Below are 14,173 nucleotides of genomic sequence, written 5' to 3' on the forward strand. Positions count from 1 at the left end.
CAGAAGGCACATGATATCCCCCCTGAAGACCCGGACAGAGGGGAAGAAAACTTCAGCTCTGCTGTATATTGCTTGGAGTAACTTTATTTTGTTAGTGTAGGAGATACTCATCAGCCAGCTGTGCTCAATTTCAGATTCTCCCCCAGATAACAGGGTCTGGAAATCCCTCTTCAGCCTGCAACTTTTCTGGTTCTCTTAATTGTCTGCTAGATATTTAGAGACCTTGGCAGGGATAAAAGATGTCATTAATCAAGTAGAAGAGAGAGGCATGGCTCCCAACAGCCCTTGCATTATGCTTCAGATAATCATTTGTGCCTGTCAGCTTGCAGGGCCGAGTAGCAGCACATTCCCTAGTAGCCTAGTGGGACAACACGAATCAACTGCTTGAAGGCACTGGAACTGGGGACTCCCAGCATGGTTCATTCAGATGTTTTTCATTATTTCCAGTGCAAACTACAGAAATGCCTAACATGCCTGCATCTTCTTTTTGTCTCCTGCCCTTAGAGACAGCTCAGAGCTTTCTATATCTCCTATCTCACCATTCCACTCAGTGCTTCCTTTTGGAAAGTCAGAGACTTTTTACATTTCTCCACATGTTCTCCCAGTTTGCAATGAACACCTAGGATTCCAGAATGTGGAAGAATGTGTGCACAGCAGCTGAACAGAAAGACAGAATTTCTAGAGTTGACTTTTTCCATTTATTCTGTTGTTTCTACATAGGGAGAATAAATACATTAAAAAATAATAATAAATACATTAAAAAATAATAATAATAAAAAGCCACCAACAATATAATCCTTTGTAATATAATTGTATTATAGTGTAATAAAAGCAGTAGTATAATCATAATATAACAAAAATATTAATTTTATATCATGAGGTATTTTCTGAAACTTACACACACAGTCATGAAAGTGACCTTCATAAAAAATTCTCAAAAACAGTGCTCTGCTCTGATTAAATCTATAGAACAAGTGAGCATGAAAAAATATTATTTGCTGTCCTCTCAAGAGAGTATTCATAGAATCGGACTGCAGAATCATCAGACCTGAAAGGCTTCATCCTGGGGTATGATTCTCATCCACACTGGACTCTCAGGAAGGCTTCTAAAGATGCAGAGCACTGTAACCTTGTTGCCTGGCTGCATCATCTGAACTTCCCAATGATTTCTTGTCCACAGGAAATGCTCCTTCTGCTGTGTCCGATATTTAGCAATGCCCAGCCTTCTGGGTATAAAGGCCTATTATAGTGACAGAATGAAACTCATTGTGCAAAACTGTAGTAAGAAAGACTGCCAGGAATCGGCTTTTCCAGTCCTGTAGGTAATGCTGTGGTGCACAAAGTGAACTTGTAAGCATGCTGCTGATGTTAGTATTCAAAGTTTGACAGTGGAGGAAGCCCCTAGCAAGAAGACAGAAATATGAACATTAACAGCTAGATGCCAAAAGCTTGAGACTCTTCAACACAATCCGGAGTTTGAAAATGCAGCATCAGTTCCACGAGTTCACTCTGATCCACCATCACAATGTCAGAGAATCTACCTTGGGACACAGATTTCCATACAACAGGATAACACCCCAGAATTTATGTGCAGTATAAACCCCTCCTAAAAAGGCCTCCTACTCAGAAACAGAAGCATTTAGAAGGTAACAGATTGCTTAGCTGAAACCAGGGGTAGTGGGGGTGGATTCTGTAGAAAGACAGAATTATTTGACTTAGAAAGGTCCCCTAGAGCTATCTAGTCCAACAGTGTGTTTGCAGTGTGGCTAACTCCAAAGCTAATCAGGCAGCTGAGAACCTTTCCCAGGAAAGTCGTCAGTATCTCAGTGGATGAAGATCTGACATCCTCTCTGGGCACCTGTTACCCGTACAGTACCACTGTCACCAGGAGGCTTTTTCTTTCTATCTGGTTGGAATTTCCCTTGCTGTACCTTGCACCTGTTGCCTCAATTTCCATCTGTGAAGGTTTAAGGAGAGTCTGGCTCTGTCATTTTTGCCTTTATGTAGTGGAAAACTGCAATAAGATCCCATTTAACCTTCTTGAGGTGGAACAAAAACATTTCCTTGTAGATATATTCTAGGAAATATATATAGTAGATTTATAAATATAAAAATGCACTCTCCTTACAGGGCAAGTGCTCTAGCCCCCTAGCTGTTGCAGTGATACTCCTCTGAACCTCTCTGGTTTCTAAGTGCCCTTGTTAGGAAGCCCAGAACTTGACACAAGAGTCAGTGTATTTGTCAGGAGCATGTGTCTGGAAGAAAAACTCAGGGAGTTTTTCTCTGCCCCAAGGACAGCGTGAGCTGGCAATGGTCAATGAGACATATCTGAACTTTCAGCACAGTTAGTATAATGTAGCTGGGTGTTCACAAGCACTGACCAGATACACCTTCCCGTTCTTTCTGTAGGGAGTTGAATTACTGGTAATGGATCCCATTCACCTTGATTTTATGGCTGGCTTGAGTTTGTCTGAATGAGAAAAGCAGCTGAGCAAGTGCTTTACTTTTAGCATGAGTATCCCAGTGCAAGCTTCCCAGCCAGCAGAGCCCCTCAGTAATCAGCATGGTAGCCAGGGGCACAGGGAGAGCCAGGTCATTCATTAGCTGGTTTATTGAAACTAAGACCTGAGACCTGAAGGTCATATTCAGCTTGTGCAGCTGCCTGTGGAACTGCTGAATCTGCTGTTGTTTCCAGGTGCTCACAGGGATGTAGCAGACAGCTCTGTTCATATCTCTGGTAAGCAACATACTATACATTTAACTGTGTATGATCTGCTAAACTATTTAATCTTGGGTATTAGGAGACTGAGGAAAGCTCAAAGCCGAAGGAAAATATCTCCTAAAGAGTTACATTGCATAACTACTTTGTTAGGTTAGCTGACTGACTGGACAATGCCACTGACTACATCCCCTGTTACCTGAACTTCTTAGTCATACAGTTAGAATTAAGGATGGGTCCTGAGGTATTAAATGACCCATGTAAACTTTGGGGTGGATGGAACTGAAATGGAGTCCAATGTGTAACTTTTCCTCATTCAGAAATAAAAAATACATTTATAGCAACTTATAAACAGGTTAGGTTTCCTCCTCCTACACTTTAAGTCCCTGTCTGTATTATGCAGTTCTGTGTATCGTTTCCTCTGTCTTTTGCTGTCCATTCAGTTACCCCCGTTTTACATACAGGGAACAGGTCAAACAAGAACTCCCTTGCCCCATAAAGGATGGCTGAGCTGGGAATTTATCTCCAGTCCTGCTCTTCTCTCCTGTTCAGTTGACCACCTCCTCTTTCTTGTGTAGTGGGATATCAGACCATGCAAATAACTTCTGTAGTTATGAAACAGCCGGTAGGGAATGCAGATCTCAGTCATATGATAATCTTATATGTAAGCTCTGGAACTGAATCCACACAGCTGGGCTTTTGAACACACTCAGAACTTCATTGAAATCAGTGGACCTATCCTGAGGGGTAAAAAGAGTGTACCTGAATCATGTTTACACAGGTGAATGAGCTTTTAGTATCAAATAGATCCAGTAAGCTGCAAGAGAACATACTGTAATTGATCCATGTAAAAAGTTGAAATAATTCACCCTTTCCTTAGTATCAAACTGTGTGTGTTTCTAACTCCCTTCTCTATTCCTGGCCACAAACAAAGGCACAATGTATCAGCAAAGTCCTTGGCAATATCTTGCCACTTGGCCCTCTTTTTACACAACACCAAACCCATGCCAATTTTTCTTACTATAGTTTCTGCTAACACCATTGCCAGGGTTCTGCAAACTTCATTTGTCTAGGACTTTGCATTATTTTAGCTCTCAGCCTTTTCTTTAAAGTGGCTACTAACCCAAATGATACGCTCGAGCTCTATGCAGTTCAGAAGGATGTACAGACTGAAACTCCGGGGCCAATAATCTTCTTCTCCATGTTGGTATGCAACAAATCTTTTCCAACTGTAACTGTAATCTGAGAAAAGAAATGCACAGTCACTCCTGTTGAAAGAAAAGCTGTCCTGGTTTCAGCTAGGATAGAGTTAATTTTCCTCCTAGTAGCTGGTATGGTGCTGTGTTTGGGATTTAGGATGAGAATAATGTTGATAACACACTGATGTTTTAATTGCTGCAGAGCAGTGCTTACACCAAGCCAGGGACTTTTCAGCTTCTCACACTGTCCTGCCAGTGGGCAGGCTGGGGGTGCAGCAAGAGCTGGGAGGGGACAGACCCAGGACAGCTGACCCAAACTGGCCAAAGGGGTATTCCATGCCATCTGACGGCATGCTGAACAATATATAGGGGTGGCTAGCTGGGGGGGGTGTGGGGGTGGCTGCTCGAGGATACGCTGGGCATCGGTAATTGTAATAATGCATCACTTGTTTCATACACATTGTTAATAGTAGTACTATTATCATTATTATTATTATTTTCCTTTCCTTTCTTCTCTGTGCTAATAAACTCTTTTTATCTCAACCCACAGGCTTTCATTTCTTTCTGATTCTCTCCCCCAACCCAGAGAGGGAGGGGGGAGGGTGAGCGAACAGCTGTGTGGTGCTTAGCTGCCAGCCAAGTTTTTCTAGCCTAGTTCTTTCTTCAGAAATATCAGCGAGTCAATCTTTTCTCAGTAAGACAAAGGTAAAGGACAAGGGAAAGATATTCATCTGAGGGTATTCATGCAAGGGCCCAACAATGACCTGCAACTACACAAATAAGTTAGTGGAAAGGGGAACCAAAACTATACAAATAGCAACATGTCTAAAAAGGGGAATTACCAGACAGAAATTACTAAAGTGGCTTAGGCAACCCATACCACAGATACCGCATAAGAGCATAAGGACATAAGGCCAGAGAACCTTGGCCAAGAGAGAAAGAATCTGTGAAAGACAGGCTGCAGGGAAGAACTGCAAAGGAAAGTGACACGTAACCAGGATTGTTTAGGCACACCTTCTGGCAGCCTAGAGCTTGATCACAGAAGCTTCAGATAATAAACTTATTGCTTCATTCATGACTCTGTCTGACTTACCTCTATAATCAGGGAAAACCTGATGTGAACACCCTAACAGTTACCAAGATTAACAGCTTCATATTTATCTTAGTGTTGACAGGATAGCTAGAGCTTCTTTCAGTCCTCTGATGGCATAATCCCAGGGACAGGTTCCCCAAGATAAACAGTATCCTTAAAGTTTACATTTGACTTGGTAGCTTTTGTAGCTGCACACTACAGTAATAACTATCTAGACACGTATGTGGAGTTAATCTTTTCAAATGTACTTTCCTTTCTGTGAGCTACTTGTCTAGACTTTTTGTTTTTAATCAAACATCAAGAGTCAAGCAAGATATAGAAAAAACACAGGTGCAAAAGACACATTTGTAGTATGTGATGCATAATCTGAGTCTCCTGTAGGTGGGTCTCCTTCTCTTCTCCAGCTATCAAAAGAATCTCTTTACTAGGTGCAGTTAGTAAACTGATGTGCATATATATGCTAAGACGGACAGGAAAGATATTCCAGCAAGGGTTTCACACTGTATATAATGAAGGCGTGGATGGCTAGAGAATGACATAACTTTCCTTGTTCATGTTTGGCAAGAGGAAATGACCATGCTGGTCCTACAGCTTTTTGGGATTGGGAAAGAAATAAGGCAGAAGAAAGCAGCACTTGGGTACTCACCAGTCATTCCTAATACCAGTCATCCACACTAATACAAAGTACAACTGCTGGTAGCGGATATAATCCTATAGGTTTTGGTCTACACCCAGACAAAGATGAAGAGTAGTTGGGTTACCTGCAGGACACATAATACGTATGATGACTCCTTTCATCATAAGGTTCCTGAGACCTTGCCGGTTACGATTATCCAGATGTTTGAAAATCTTGGCTGCGAATATTTCCAGGGTTACATTGGGGTGTATCCTCAGGAACTCCAGAATTCTTTTGGAGCATTTCCCACAGGGGGTAGTAGATAAGACCCAGGTGATAGAGCAAGAAACTGATGACAAGGGCTTGAAGCAATTTTCTAAGAAGTTGACTTCAGCATGTTGGGTAGAATTGTTTGAGCACCAACCCCTCCAGACGGTACCTCTGCACCACTTGATCTCATACAACAGATATACGACCTTTGGGTGTTGGGAAGGCAAATAGTTTGATTTGAAGTCATCTGGCTGCATCTTCCACCTGAAACAAAAGTATCAGCAGTGCCTCTATGACCCCAATATTTCAGTGATGTTTGGTCACACTGTCCACTGCCTGCTCTGTGTTGCGTCAGCCAATGCTTATTCCCACTCTCAGCCTTTTCCATCACAAATGAGTAGCTTGAAAAATGTTACAATCTAGTGATCTAAATCTGGAATGAGATGAAGACCCCAGAATGATTCCCCTAGAGTGATTCTAGTGAAAAACCCACAGCACTGAGAAAGATGAAATACCTCCTTGAGAGATGTTGGCAGGGTGAGCCACGACTGGCCAACATCATGCTGAGATCAACACTGTTCAAAGCAGTGAGACAACTGGAAAGACAGATGAGGGAAAGGAATAGTGAGAAGAAAACAAGTTGCAAGGCTTCTTAGCCTTGTCTGTGTCTGGAAAATTCCCTGGAGCACAGGCAGCCTGATATGATAGAACAATATGCCTTACCTTTGGTTGTTCTGTCTGGGTGCACGACCTATGCAGAAAAGATTTGTGAATCATCTGGGGACAGAAGTTCAGAAAATGAAATCTCCTCTACACCTCCTGTCCCGGTCCTTTTCACTGCCCACCAAATCTCTTTTATATAAAAGGGCTCAATAAGTAATAACTGTACAGCTGTTCTGGGATCCAGGAGTGGTGGATTTCTACTTAGGATCTACACTTGGTCATTTAAACTATTCTGTATGTGAAACTTTGCACACTTTAACACATTATTGTATACTGTGATATCAACCAATTTTAACTTCACTGATATCATCAGTATTGTATCTGCTTTTGTCTGACAAATGAAAGAGTAGAACCAGATCTCTTCTCACTTCATATTTTCCAAATCACTTCTGCTAGGCAAAACATCAACTAGTTTCCCATTGGTACTCATGACAATCTCTTTTCTTAGTATGAGACTTTTTCAAAAGCTGGAAAATACCAGTGCCAAGAAAAAAATTGCAGAAAGGCAAGTGATTTCTAATACCTATGGGGTGGCACCACCAACCTGCTTGATTATATAAACATTTTGACTTTCATGGCAGCAAAGAAGTTTGACCCTATGTATCATTCAGCCCTTCCCAGATTAGGGTTTCTTTTGCAAAAGCCCATCCATGCCAAACTTAAGAATTTCAGAACCTTCATTTTACTGGAGGAAAGAGAGTTAATTGACTTTCAAATAAGATATGAAAGGCACTTCTCCATATATCTTAGCTCTTTAAGATGGGGAATTATGAAATATATGCAGTCAAATTACGTCTCAGCAGGAATCTAATAGTGTTCTTCATTAACAGAGACCTGGTCAGCTCCTTACATAGCCTAGTGGTACAAAATCTTTCAAAGGCATTTTCTAGGTGGTTCTTGCATTGGAAACAAGATTTGTGAAAAAAATAAACCAAATAATTTGCTCCATTAATATTTGCCTTTGAGATGTCTTTATACACTGAGAGGTCTTTGGGGATTCAAATTCTTCTTGCCTAATGCAGATCAGGGTTCACACAATGAGACACTGGTATTTTGAAGCTCAGCCTAAGACTCAAGACAGAGTAACACATCAAAAGAGATCACATAGATTCACAAGAGTCTCCTTTGCCAACACACACAGTTTTCTGTACTCACCAGTACCTTAGATACAACTACAGTTAAGAGCTACACTGAATTTGTAGAAATAGGCCCACTTTTCACATAGGTGTACTTACCTCTATTGCTAACAGCCGCCATTGATATTTCTGTATCTGTCTATAGCCTCTTGGGAGATGGATCTCCTTTTATTAGTCTCATGTTTCTTTCAGTTTCTATTCTTGAAGATTGGACTTTGGATGTCTGCAACGTCACTTAGCTGAATGTTTCCTCATGGTGACTTGCTCTGACACAAGTAAACTTCTTCACTGGGTGAAAGTTAAAGAAAGGTCCCTGCAAAGGAGGGTGAGTCCCATTCAGAAGCAAATCTGGGTATGTAGGTAAGGTCACCTGCTAGGAGCTGGAAGCATCAGGTGAGCTATTTTTACTGTGCGAAACAGAAATTTTCTCTCTTTATTACTACTAGTCCCAGGTAAGAAAAGCAGCTCTTCTGGGTTCATTTGTTTTCTCTGTGTTTCCTGTGGCACTGTTACTAAGAGCTGCTGCTAATCAAGACGTTTTTGCAAGTCAAACAAGGCATCTCAATTTACAAGTGCATATTTGTAAATATCTACCACAGAGAAGGAAATGAAGAGAACAGTGTATCACCTCATCTCTTTTTCATGAGGGTTTATTAGCATACATAACATTGAAACAACAAATACATTAGTTGAGGTGTTTCTATTGCAGTTATTTGTCCTTTTTGCTGTGTCAATAAATCATTTTATTGTATTTGCTGAGATAAAACTAAGACACAAATAGTAGCTATTTTACGTATATGGCCCATCGGATCTTCTGAACAAACGGTGCCAGGTGTATAACAGCCATGAAAAGTGATGGTTGCAGTTACAATGAATAATGCAGAGGGCACCACAGCGTTCTGTCATCTGAAGCCTCCCAAGTGGAAGTGCCAGCTATGGCCATGCCATGTTTTACCATTAATATTGCTCTTCAACATTTTTGTGGTATGTGCTGGCTAAACCTCGTATTTACTTAAATATATAACAAAAATATTTTTTCCAATTTCTCATACTGTCGATTATTTCCCGTTACAGAAGTTGCTTAAGATAATGTTAGAGATAAATGTGAAGATGATTTGTAAATTGCTGACCTATGCGTAGCATCTGAATATATCTCACCCACTCCAGCAAATGGGGTTTTGAAAAAATAACCATTGACCCCCTACACACACCTCCTGAACATAAAAATGCATTTTGGAGGATGATACACAGCAAAGGGCACACAGTGGTGGGCATACATTCATTAATGCCTTTTTTACCCACCAGGTTCCTTACATCTTCATAGTGATAGTAATATAAGAGTGACAGGGAGCTAACTCCCTGCAGATGTCTCCCAGGAAACAGATAACAGCATGACAATCCTGCAACATGATAATATTACAGAAATGGTGTCTACTGGTTGTACTATTCCCCTAATTTATTTCACTAAGCAGGTGTGTTTTGAGAGTACAGGCACATTGCATGTATTTTTTCTCAGAAGTCTCTTGGCTTATTTGACAGTTGAAACCCGAGGTGTATATTTGATAACACTGACTCCAGCGTCACACTGAACATTTTTATTCAGAAAAAAAAATGGACATGGTTAGAAGTCATAGAAAAGGGAAAGGGAAAGATATGGAAGAAATTAAGACAGACAGACAGGATAGGGAGAAGAAAGAAGAACACATAAGAAGGAAAACTAGATCAGACACCACAGAAAACAAAAAGATACGGGGTTTGAATCAGCCAAGTTTGTACTTTGTAAATCTGTGAGGATTATACAAGGTCCTAAGCTTTGATTCTTACCTTTGCATGACATTTTTGGATGAATGATCTACTGGAAAGAGATGAGAATCAGCGGTTGGAAGTCTGGAAGCAAGGAGGAAGACAAAACTTAAATGTGACTGAAAGTTCAGATCTTGTGCCACAGAGGCTTAGGTCTCAATCCCCATTTACAAGCTGCCTCCTGGAATCAATTTGCAATGGCAAATTTCGTGTTAGTTCCAAGTGTAGATTCTGTTGCTGGAGCATTTGACCATAAAATGAACATGCATGATATGTTTGGATTTAATGGAGCTTTCTCAGGAGATATCTACGTTTCTATGGAAAGAAAAAAACAGTTGTTTTTGGTTTTGTTTGTTTGTTTGTTAGATTTATACTGTGAACTTGACATTTTAAAAGGGCTAAAATATGACTGTATGAATATATATGCATGAGTACACACAGCTATTAACATACATATGTATGAATAATAACACAGTCATGCAAATAAAAACAAGCTTGTAGACACACAAATATACATCCTTAGAAGCATATGAGCATAATAATGAAAAAATGCAAGTAAAAACAAACTTTGAATCATATGAGTTAAACAATCAGTCCTATTAGGACGTTCACCCAGAGGTGGATGAGGACATCCACACATAGGTCTTTTTATCTCTCCAGCACCTTTGCTTTCCTTCTCTCTAACTGCAGGTTACACAGCAGAACAATACTTTACTGGGACTCCTGTTCAGTTTCAGTACGTGGCAATCAAAACATACGAGATTAAGATAACTGTTAACACCCTGCTACTACTCAGTGAGCTTTATGAATCTAATTCTGAACAACAACATGGAATGACAACCAGCCATGAGGGTGTGTGGGCAGAGCCCTGACCAAGACAAGGCAGAGGACAGATGGTTAGTGGGAAGGACTTACCTGTGTGCTTATTTTAGTATTACTTCTTGTTACCTTAACAAAACATACCAATATCGTTATAAAACATTTTTTAATATTAACTGGTGATGCTATAGAAAACCAAGAAGTGGATCAAATATTTTTCATGAGGAGAGAGTGAGGGAAAAAAAAAAAAAAAAAAAAAAAGCCATAAGTGACAGTATCTGTACATTGGACTATGGTTTTCTGCTCTGAGCAGTACTTCTGCCATCATTGCACACTACTTTGCACCACAGAAGGACTATATTTTTATCTTTCTGATTTTGCCTAGTGCCTGCCTTGTTGTTTCAATGCATGTGCTGTGTAAAAGCACTGGCAGAACAATAAGGTCTACATACCAGAAGAAAACCCGGTGGACATCAGAGTATCCACCCTCCCTTTGAGAGGCTGAGTCTGGCATACAGTTATCACAAAACTGGCAGGGCTCTAAATAGCAAAAGGATGACAAAACCAGGTGGACTACGCTTGAGAGAAAGCAATGATTCATCTGTTCTTTTCCTATCTGTCATACCAGAAACAGCATTCAGAGTAGCTCTGTGAGCTTTTAGTGCGGATCATGTCTTTTCCAAGCACTCAGGAACTGCTCAATGGCATACATATTGTTAAACTCTCACCAAAAATTACCTCTAAGTTCTAGCTCCCATGGGAGGTAAAACCTCCATCAGAACCAGACATCAGAAGCATTGGATGGACACTGTCAGTATTGGTTTAGCTGAGATGGCGCTGATATTCTTCAAAGCAGCCCATATGGCACTGAGGTGTAGACTGGTGATAAAAACAGCATTGATAATACATCTGTGTTTTAGCTATTGCTAAACTGTGCTTCCACAACATCAAGGCCTTCTCATTCTGCCCCCCAGTAAGTAGGGTGGGGGTGGGCAAAACGGCTTGGAGGGGACACAGCCAGGACAGCTGGTCTTAACTGGCCACAGGGATCTTCTGAGTTATATAACGGTATACTCAACAAAAAACTCAGGAAGAATTTTTGCAAGGTTGCTGTTGCTCAGGGATTGGCTGTGCGTCTGTACACTGGTGGGGAGTGATTGCCTTTGTGTCATTTGGGAGTTTTGTTGATGTTTTGTCTTGTTTTCTTTTCCCTCACTTATTAAATTGCATATCAACCCTTGAGTTCTCTTTCTTTTGCCCTTCTAATTCTCTCCCTAAAATGTGGGCTGGGGCAGGGAGAGGGGAGCAAGCAGCTGCTTAGTGCTTAGCTGCCTCCTGGAATTAACCCACCACAAAATCTGTTGTTTATAGTTAAACTAGAAATCCACCCTAGCTGGGATCCACAGATAAACCATTAAAGAAGTCTCAGAAGATACAAGAGATATGGGGTTGCTCTGCCAGGATTTTCATGTTTCAGGCCCTATGCTGCTCTGAAAACAGTCTCTCTTCCTGTCACTGGCATGGAGTGTGCTTGTGAGATAGCAACCTGTTGGTTTAGACAGCAGTATGTGCTTTATCATATTCCTCATGGAAGAGGCAAGACGATCTTCAGGGCGCCATCTACCAATAGTCTTGGTAGCTTTGGACTTGAACATTCATAGTGTGTGGTGCAAGAGCAGGGGACACTTGGTGCCACTGTGAGATTACGCATCACGGGAAGAGATTTAGGGATTGTAGCTGAAGTGATGGGTCCCAGGAACCTTTTCCCAGGTTGAAACTCTTTTGCTCATGCCAATCAGTGGAACAAGGAGGAACACCAACTATGCAGTGGTTGTTTTGTATTCATCTCATTTGAGAAGGTATTAAGGGAAGTGAGGGATTAAAAAGTGGATTAGGGGCTAAACAGTGTTTGTGAGCAGTAGATGGCAGAAGTGGAATACAAATGAGGTGGAAATTAAGGTGGAGAGGTAGACCCTATATCCAAAAATCCAGCTGAATTGTCACAGTTCAGACATATATATGAGCATACCCAATGGGGTCAACTGCAAATGCTCACCCAGGTATGAAAGTGATCTGAAAATCACCCCCAGCTATGCAAATAGTCTTGGCCTTGGCTACGGATTAGATTTTCACCAGTCATGATGTTGCCATGGAAAGACCTCACAACTGGGAGTACAAATAATCCAGGTGACACTTGAAAACAGAGGGAATTATAGTACAGTGGCTCAGCTCTTTTCCCTGTTATAGTTTTCCTGACTCATCTTAGACAAGTCATGCATGACGCTGGCAGGGAAGCCCTGCCAGATCTCACTACCACAGTTAACACATTGTAGATTTTGAAGTAATAAAGTTGCTGCTCACCTTGCAGACAGGCAGGGCTGCAGGATGGGGAACATATCCATCCACACCTTCTTTGCCTTAACAATCTCCACTCCACGATCCACCTTCAGCAGAGGCTTAATCTGAGACACCCAACCTCCAGTCACCATTGCTGAGGTTCAAGGATTCATATATGAAAATAGTCATTAGTTGATGAGAAAACTTCTCTTGGTTTAACCAGACCCACAGTAGTAATGGATGCAGTGCAAAAAAAAACGTGATGCCTGTCCAAAGCACTGTAGCTCTGCATAACATCTCTGGGGCTGCAGATAAGGAAACAGAGGTGAGATGGGCTCCCAAAGCCAATCTGGGAGACAAACCACCAGCTGCTTCCTGTCCAGAGCTCTGGGATGCCACCAGGAAACCAACCAGATGCATGGGTGTGGTGACTCATGAAGAGCGTGCTGGCACTGGAGCTTTGATCTGCTGAAGTTAATGCTGAAAAATTGATGACGATGGCAGAGAGGAAAGTTTCCAACTTCTTCAGCTATTGGCAGATCTGAGTCTCACCAGGAATGATGTAAGAAGAAAGACAACAGCTAGAGGCACCTTTGTCCAGTTAGAAAGCAGACCATGGTGAAAACAGCAATCAAGTTGTATGGTAGGGCACAGGCTTAGGCTGGAGGTGGAGAAGACTTGAACAGACCATAGTAGCCAGGTATTCAGAATGAGATGAAGGAGAGCTGCTGAGGTGCTGGATGTTGTCCAGATGAGGTGTGCTGTCTACAGTAGGCCAGGTAACATTATATTTAATTTGCTTTCGTTTCTGTAATCACCACAGTGTCCCTGCATGTATATTACAGACTCCAAATCTGCAAATGCTGAAAGAATGCTGTATCCACAGTTCTCTCTCTAGGAAAAAATAAAAAAAATAAAAATAAAAATAAAACAGACAGACAGAAGCACAGACAGAAAAGACTTGGGCTCTTTCTTGGCAAGACTGGATGCTTTCTTCTCTCAGAGAATACAGCAAAAACTACATTAAAAAAAAAAAAAAAGTTTTCGTTCTACAGAAGTTTATTTAAAGAAAAAATCCAAATTCAGATTTTGTTTTGGTTCCAGTAAGCTGTCTAGTTTTACTGCTTGCATATGCCTACATGTGTATCTCAAATATAGTCACATATAACCCTATATTTAACTACACTTATCATCCACAGCCTGTAAGTGACTGAGCTTGAGTGCAAATTTCAATCCATAAGAGATTTAGAAGTTCCATGCCCCAAGCCTGGAACAGAAAGACCACAGTGCATAAAGGAATAGCAGTGACCATAAAGGTGTCATATGGACTGGATTCAGGCCCTTCTGTTTCTCTTTACATAAGAACAAGACATCTAAGTACAGAACACGACCCAGCAGTTTCCAGATCTTTTCCCTAGTCTCATATGCCTGTGCCACCCAGTCAAATGTCAATGTTCC

The 14,173-nt window shown here is 41.2% G+C and overlaps 1 protein-coding gene across 1 annotated transcript; it reads right to left on the reverse strand.

The window, feature by feature from the left end:
- Nucleotides 1-795: 795 nt before the first annotated feature.
- APOBEC1 (apolipoprotein B mRNA editing enzyme catalytic subunit 1) lies at nucleotides 796-8,339 on the reverse strand. The gene is made up of 5 exons (XM_035316041.1): nucleotides 7,856-8,339; nucleotides 6,621-6,648; nucleotides 5,773-6,161; nucleotides 3,843-3,961; nucleotides 796-1,401 (listed from the first exon to the last, which is right to left on the reverse strand). Exons 1-5 carry the CDS (start codon nucleotides 7,875-7,877, stop codon nucleotides 1,369-1,371), a joined length of 591 nt encoding a protein of 196 aa, XP_035171932.1. The 5' UTR covers nucleotides 7,878-8,339; the 3' UTR covers nucleotides 796-1,368.
- Nucleotides 8,340-14,173: the final 5,834 nt, after the last annotated feature.

Source organism: Oxyura jamaicensis, chromosome 1 (assembly GCF_011077185.1).
Source record: "Oxyura jamaicensis isolate SHBP4307 breed ruddy duck chromosome 1, BPBGC_Ojam_1.0, whole genome shotgun sequence".
Lineage (NCBI taxonomy): Eukaryota > Metazoa > Chordata > Aves > Anseriformes > Anatidae > Oxyura > Oxyura jamaicensis.